A 7,908-nucleotide genomic window follows, 5' to 3' on the forward strand; every position below is an offset into this window, starting at 1 on the left:
GGAAGCTCATTTCGGCCGCCTGTATCCGGGATCTTGCCCTTTCGGTCATGACCCAAAGTTCATGACCATAGGTGAGAGTCGGAACGTAGATCGACCAGTAAATCGAGAGCTTCGCCTTACAGCTCAGCTCCTTCTTCACCACGACAGATCGGTACATCTACTGCATTACTGCAGAAGCTGCACTGATCCGCCTGTCAATCTCCCGTTCCATCCCTCCCTCACCTGTGAACAAGACCCCAAGATACTTGAACTCCTCCACTTAAGGCAGGAACTCCCCACCAACCTGAAGGGAGCAAGCCACCCTTTTCCGACTGAGAACCATGGCCTTGGATTTGGAGGTGACAGTGACACAGCTCAACTTTCTTGGGGTAATATTGTTTTAAAGGAGGCAAAATATGAATGTACAAGTGTGTATATTATGTAAATATTGTTTGCTTTTATATATTTAAAATTTCCACTTGATTCACTTATTTCCCGTTGTTCTTTTAAAAAAAAAAAAACAAAAGCCAGTAATACAGGAGAAGTGCACAGACTGCAGAATGTTAAACAACCAGCAGAGTGAGTCAGGAACTCTGTCTCTTAAGAAAACATCTATATAAAAAAAAAAACAACACACACACACAGTTTATGTTTCGCAGTCCATGGGGACTTTACACTGACTTGCATGCATTTCCTGTAAACTAACCCTAACCTTAACCAGAACCACTACTTGCCTAACCCTAACCCTGACCTTAACCTAACCCTAACCCATGTTGCCACCCTAAAATTCAATTTCTTGCCCATGGGGACCTCAATTTAGGCCCCCACCGTGAAATGGGTCCTCATGAGTTGGTATGGAGTCAGGAAGAAGTCCCCATGTAGCAGGAAAAACACGTCCACACACACACACACACACACACAGGTCAAGCCTTAAGGGAAGCCTTAGCAATTCCGCACCTCCTTGTAAACATTTAAACAACTTCAAACATGCTGCGCAGTTCACACACCCAGAAATGGTATTACTGCTTGCAAACAGACACACTTCTCACACTCTCTACTTTCACACACAGGTTGCATACATCGTATAGGTTTACACAGCACAGGGTGTGAAGCCAAGTTGGACGAAGCGCACTGACCCACTCACATTGATCTTTAGCAGGGTAACACCTGCTTCATAGTGTTGTCTGGGTACGCTCATACGAACCCTGACTACACTTGTTTCACAACACCACAGTCACTGACAAAACCGGTATCCATGATTTCATTATTTCACAATGATCAACTAACTGTGGTTTGGCACAGTGTCAAGGTCTGTCCTTACCTGCACCAGGAAGATGATAAGAAAGTAGAAGTTGGCAATTCGTCTAAACTGTTCAAACAGGTTCTTTGGTAGAAAGTTCCAAACTGTATACTGTGATGGGGGAGAGAAAAATAAACATGCATACAAGTCACAGATAGAAAACACAATAGGTAGCTGGTATTGAAGGACTGCTTTTTGCTGCTCTTCACTGTAATTTTTTTTTTCAATTAACTTAGAGAGGTTAAAGACGGGCTTGGTGAGGGGAGAGAGATTAGAAACATTCAATATATGTGTATTCTGTCTGAGCTGGAAAGGGTAAAAGGATAGGTAACTTCAACAGCTTCAAGTCTGTTCTTTGTAGTGCCTGGAGAGACAACCCTTGGATGACCACAGGTACTCCGCTCATTCAGGTAACAGTTTATTTCCTGAATTTGGCTACCCTAGGATGTAGAGCCATATAATCTTAGACCGGTACTCTCTCTCTGGGATTTGTCCTTGTTTTAAGTGGCCATGACTGATACCATCAGGGTTGAAGCAATACTTTTATCCACTTAAATCCCTGAGAGACGGTTCGACAAAATCCTGCTGATAACTTTGTGCAACACAACAAAATCCAGGATGAAAAACATAAATGCATGCATGAGCACAGAAACAGCAATAAGGCACTGTTTATGAAGGAGAATGCCCACATGGGAAGAGTGCTGAAATGCAGCGACAGCAGAATGACCCATCTCATTTTGCCAAAGACAAAAGAGAGAGGAAAAGTAATGAGAAAAGGGGGGGCGGCAGCGGTGAAGGTGGCTATGTGTGGTGGAGCAGTAGCAACAAGAGCAAAAGAGGAGAGGCAGAGATTGGTCACTGCAGATTGCACAAGCAACAAGATGATGGAGAGCAGAGGCATGGAGTATAAACACTACACCAGGGGTAATTAAAGACTGTTTACCCTGACATACTGGCAGGAGCCAATTGATCGGCCCGTCCTCATCGGGATCCTCTGTGCCACTATAAATCCCACTGCTGTCTTACTTTCACACAGCTTCCTTATCCTCATAACTTTAATCTTTCATATTCATAAGCTGGCCAGACAGCACCTACTTCAAACGGCTGCTGACACAAGACTGAGGTGAGGGATTTAGGTGAGGGAGGGGGCTCGGTCCATTAGAGCCCAGGGGAAAACGACCAAACTGCTCACCCTGCTTGTACATTATTAGCAGCCATGTATTTCACTGCCACTGCCTGTGCTCCCCTGACAGACAAATAATCACCTTCCACTGGGAGCAAAGACAAGAATGTGGAAAGGCAGTGGGAGGTGGAATAAAGAAATGAAGACCTGGGAACACTCAGGGTTGTTCAAAGATCATTTTGCATTCCAAGATAAAAGAACAATGCCTGATGACAGTTAAAGTATTATATATAGAGAATTTAAGAAGCAAACAGAGATATATGAATTTCATCTTAGTATATATCCAGACTGGAGCCCTGAATGGGCTGCTTACCTTTGAGGAGACAATCCTGTTATCACAGAACTTAGGTGGGATGAAAGCCTCATTGGTAGAACCCGGCTGACGGCCAACATAGATAGTCCTACTGTCTACTCTTCTCTCATCACCGCCAAGCTGGAGGAGAAAATAGCAGAGGGGGTGGAGATGGGAAAAGATAGAGAGAGAAAGGGAAGGCAGGACATGTAAATTAAAAAAAAAAAAGCATACTTCTTCTGCACTGAACCGGTCCAGTCAATTTGAACTAAAAACAAAAAAATTTAAATAAATCAAAATATGAACCACCATCTGAAACCTAAGAGATGTAGAATCAAATCAATGAAAACAAGAAATTTGCTTTTATGGTGTATTGTTATTTTGGGTGTGACAAATCTACAATGACCACAACGAATTTGTAGTGGCCAAAAACAAAAACAAAAACAAAACAAAAAATAGAGGCATAAATTCCACCCAGAGGTCAAGAATTAAAAGATTAGAATTTCGACTGTGAAATTAAAAAGACTTGAAAATCACTCTGCTGGAAAGTGGTGAGCACAAGTTAATAATTGAAAGACGGGGCAAAAGTATGACAAGGTCAACGAACCAAAATGGTGATTGTGTGATAACTAAAACTTTATTTCTTCTCTCCTAAGTGATTACTCATCAATGAAAAACAAGGAATAAATGTGGGCAACCAGGAGGAAAATGCCATGCTCATCAGACTTATGGGTCGAGTTGCGCTGTCACGATGCAGATGGCAAGTCAGCACAAACCTAACGTCTGAAAGGGGAACTGTACTTTAGGTACTCTTGTAGTCAGCTGTTCAGCCCGTCTGTTCATACTTCAATCAACCACAACTCCATGGAAACATGTTTGCCCATGACTGGGCTGATGGACACCTGGACAGGTGAGAAGTTTGGGTCTCCCACTGTTTCTGGGCTCTGCAACCGCTTTGAGCCACCCTAATCAAATATGCTTTACGTGTGCGACACCTTTCAGCAATGCATGCCGTCACCTCTACTTGAAGGACCCATCTACTGTTATTACTAACTAACTATATTTTAAAACACCACATTAAGTCAGGGGTTTTGTTTAGGTTGTTTGCTCACCCGCTCTCTCTATCCTAGGCCATCTCTACTTTCAGCCAAAGAGGAAAAATGGGTAGAAAATGAGCAGTGGTGAAGACAGAAAATGCCTGAAAACATTTTTAACAAGGTTGTTGTTCAAGTACTAAGGTGTAAATTATGCTGCGGCACAATAAGCGTTGCCAAATTTTTTTGTCATCATTTCCAGCCCGCTTCATTGAAAGCAGTGACACCAACCAGGCAGGGGATCTGCTGTACATGTGGGCTGAAGGGACAGATTACCATGAACATCTGATCCTGGATGGGTTACAGAGAACCTGTTAATTACAGCCACCTGCACTGTGAGCTGCCCAAAGTCTGTTGCTGACAAGAGAATAGATCAAAGCCTCAAACACTTGGAGCTCTAATTCATGCATGTGGAAACTAAAATGCCACCTACATAACTCTAGTTTACACAATATTCTGCTTCCAACTAGTAATCAAACAACACAAAATAAAGGCCAAATTCATCACCGTAATGCTGAAACCTCTCTCTCTAGTCCTGTCTACAGCAGGGAGCCAACAGTGTTGCATAATGCTCATGCATGAGCAGCCATGTTCACACCTCAGTATGGCTGTCAAATCTACCATCCCCTTCTCACTGGGCACACACCGACACTCCTTGAGCAGGACTGGATAAACCTGGCTGCCAGAGGATTAAAGGGGTGAGAGTGGGAGGAAGAAAAGGTGAGAAAAAGGAAGTACACGGGATCCAAGGACACAATCAAATCCAGGTTTGCTATATCAAACAACAACCAGCCCCGAAGAGAACAGTAAGCCAAGGACAACCCCATGGACTCCACTCGTTCGCTTATTTGATTCAGATGCAGTGTTTCTGCAAGTTATCCTTCCTCTGTGCACTGTAAAACATGCTCTCATCAAATGTAGTGGCAGCACTCCAGTTAATACAACACTGTTTTGTTAGGGTGATTTTCATTTTTAGATAGAAATGAATATAATTAGTTGGGGTTTTTATTATATAGCATACATAAGTCTATATACTTTAATCTCACAGTTGTGTTTATGTAGTTACATATCACCCTATGTGTTCACTGAATCACTGGTCAGTATTTACTGTGTTAGCCAACTGGAGCACTGTTTAACATCAAGGGGACTGGTTCACTAAAACACTGACGTGGGTCACACAGTTAATTTCTTATCACCACCTGGCTGAAGAGGCCAGGGAATTTGGGGTCACAGGGACACCAAGGGTAATAAACAAGAGACTAGATCTAAAAGTCAGGAAGAGGGAGACAACTTCAAAGGCAGGGCAATATACAGACACACACAGGCAGAGCAGTTTTATTGGAAAGCAATGCCTGAAATCTAGCAGTTAGTTGGAAACAAAGGAAGACGCAAGTGCCTATGTAGAAATTAAGAAAGGGTAGGTATTCCTCCCCTTTTAGGGCGCTGTCCACAACCATTGGAGCAGAGAGGATGATTGGAGGACGAACGGACTGAAGGACCAACCTCGGGAGAGTTAAGTTTAAACCACGACTTCTCCCCAACAGTTTTGGACCAATCAGATAGTAACATCTTTTCATATAAATATTGTATACTGGCAAGTTGAGGGCAGTCTTTCCTGTTTATCCTAAACAGTGAAGATCCATGTGCACATGCTTATTTTGATACGTTAATGTATAATAAATTTCACATAGTGAAATATATATATCTTTTTTGTTTACAACATTAGGAAGCATTATTGCACCAGAAAACATGATCATGTACAAAGGGCTGTGCAAACAAAACACAGGTAAGGAACACTTTGCAAATCAAATTAGCCTTGAATCAAAGGACCCGCAAAGGGCTCTGGCTTGTACTGCAGACTTACAGTCAACAGTAACAGGTGGCTGGCTTCCACTAGTAAAAATATTTAACATGTGCCCATCTCTTTAGAATTGATAATGCAACAGAGTCATGCTAATGCGCACATTCAAGGCTCCATGCCAATCATGAACGAACAGTTTTCATGTAGAAGCCAACGCTTTTTCCTCAAGAGCCAGAGAACAACCTACATAAAAGGTTCTGGGTGTCAGTGATGGCTTTTTTAAAAAGAAAAGTCAGCAACACACATATAGCTCATGCTGAAAATGAGATTCTATAGAAAAAGAGGAAGTAGTGAATGCTCACTGATTTAGTGGTTGATCCACTGTCAGAGACCAGGGGCCCAATTCATTGTTGAGCAGCTATTCATCTCCAAAACAGTGAGTTCAAGGCCACACATAAATCAATAATATAAGGAAAAGCAAAAGTGGCCAAGAGCCAGTATGTAAATACCAAACATCCGTCCATCCATCATCTATACCACTTATCCTAACGAGGGTCACGGGGGAGGGGCAACTCCTACGGGCAACTTAGAGTCACCAATCAACCTAAGCTGCATGTCTTTGGACTGTGGGAGGAAGCTGGAGTAACCGAGAATATGCAAACACCACACAGAAAGGAACCGGGTCGGTCTGACCTCAAACTCGGGACCTTCTTGCTGTGAGGCGACAGTGCCAACCACTGTGTCACCATGCCGCCATCAATACCAAACAGTAGGATGAAAACACATTGGCTACAGAACATAATTGAAGAGCAATAAAGTAAACATCCGATGCTCAACTAAATGAGAGATGCAACTGCTCAGTCAGAAATAAATGGTGCATTTGAGAACTGGGCGATCTTGAAACTTTGCATCAAATTGTGCATTCATTGTGAAATGAGCACAAGCTTGGACAAGGACGGGTAAAGTAACCACTGAGAGCTGGGGAAATATAAGACTGCATTCAGCCACTGCCAAATTCCAAGTGATGACTTGGGTCTGATGACACTGCGTCCTGTCGCACCATCTCACTGTTCAGTGACTATCTGGCTTTGTCACAATCTGCATGCTGTTAACTGAACAGACACAGTGAGTAACCGGTAATTTTTACAGTAATACAATCCATCACAAAGCAAACTTTCTGACAGTACAAGCTTGACAAAACTTTTTAATTTATATGATTTTTTTAAAATGCAGTTAAACTCCTATCAGTAATAATTCATGCCACAACACACCCATGCAACTGCTGTCACCTAAAAGCACTATAAAACATGAAAGGCAACTAGATTTACTGTTTTCATTCTTGGTGATCATCACACATCTAAGAGAGGCCTCTGTCAGTTCTCCTGTTTGGTGGAGAGTTTCTTGAATCTCTTTATAGTTCATCTATCATGCATGACTCTCAAGCAAGACCCACACGAACAAAGCTGTTGTCATTTGTGTCCAGAAGCCCATGAGAGAGCATAGAGTAAGTGATTCTGGCTCTCAGGGCTGCCCTGGATAGCAGTGTGTGCTCTGGTTCTTGCATCTATAGTTGTCACACTTGGCGTCAAGGATTCACTGAAGTGTGGCTCCAGCAGCTTTCATGCGCATCTCCAGACGAGGAGTGTTTGCTGTTAAGCCCGTTTATCTGATAAGCATCTGTAAGCAAACAGCACATAAAGATGATCCCATGATGTGATAAAGTAAACCATTCTCATGACAGCAGCTGTGACAATGGCACAGGAAGAAGAGCTTACCTCCAACGCAACACAAATAGCTTTTGTAGTAAAACTAAATTGATGCTGTAACCTTTTCTTGCTAAAGCACTAAAAGCATTTGAAAAAAAGAAAAGTACACGCAAAAGAACAGTTTGGTTCTGATCAGTCTGATCAGTCTGCTCTTGTGGTTTTGTTACTTGAGTAGATGGGACAAAAACACTAAGAACATTCAGTGCAAAATCTAGGAGCATTAACTTTAAAAATCTACAGTACTTAAACATTAAATGGTACTCGGAGAGTAATGGAATGAATAACTGCCTAACCTCCAGTAAACCGTTTCAAGAAATGTTGACGAAAACAGCCTAAATGCAACATAAAGCTGCTATTATGACAGGCTGAATGGAGTTGAGTGATGAAAGTTTGAACGCTAGGGAAGTGATGCATGTGTTGAGCCAAAGCTGCAGCACTCTGGCACTCACCTTTACTTCATCCACCCCCCCCCCCCACCCTTTTTTTTTCAGCA

General features: G+C 42.5%; 1 protein-coding gene across 9 annotated transcripts in view; it reads right to left on the bottom strand.

The window, feature by feature from the left end:
- atp11c (ATPase phospholipid transporting 11C (ATP11C blood group)) overlaps positions 1-7,908 on the bottom strand; it is a 40,931-nt gene that overhangs the window by 25,953 nt on the left and 7,070 nt on the right. For all 9 annotated transcript variants that reach the window (XM_020591989.1, XM_020591941.1, XM_020591999.1 and 6 more), the window contains exons 2-3: positions 2,776-2,895; positions 1,301-1,390 (exon numbers count right to left, since the gene is read on the bottom strand). In XM_020591989.1, the coding sequence (XP_020447645.1) occupies positions 1,301-1,390; positions 2,776-2,895 (210 nt within the window). The remainder of the gene's footprint in view (positions 1-1,300; positions 1,391-2,775; positions 2,896-7,908) is intronic.

The sequence above is a fragment of the Monopterus albus genome, unplaced genomic scaffold (genome assembly GCF_001952655.1).
Source record: "Monopterus albus unplaced genomic scaffold, M_albus_1.0 scaffold2.1, whole genome shotgun sequence".
NCBI classification, from domain to species: domain Eukaryota; kingdom Metazoa; phylum Chordata; class Actinopteri; order Synbranchiformes; family Synbranchidae; genus Monopterus; species Monopterus albus.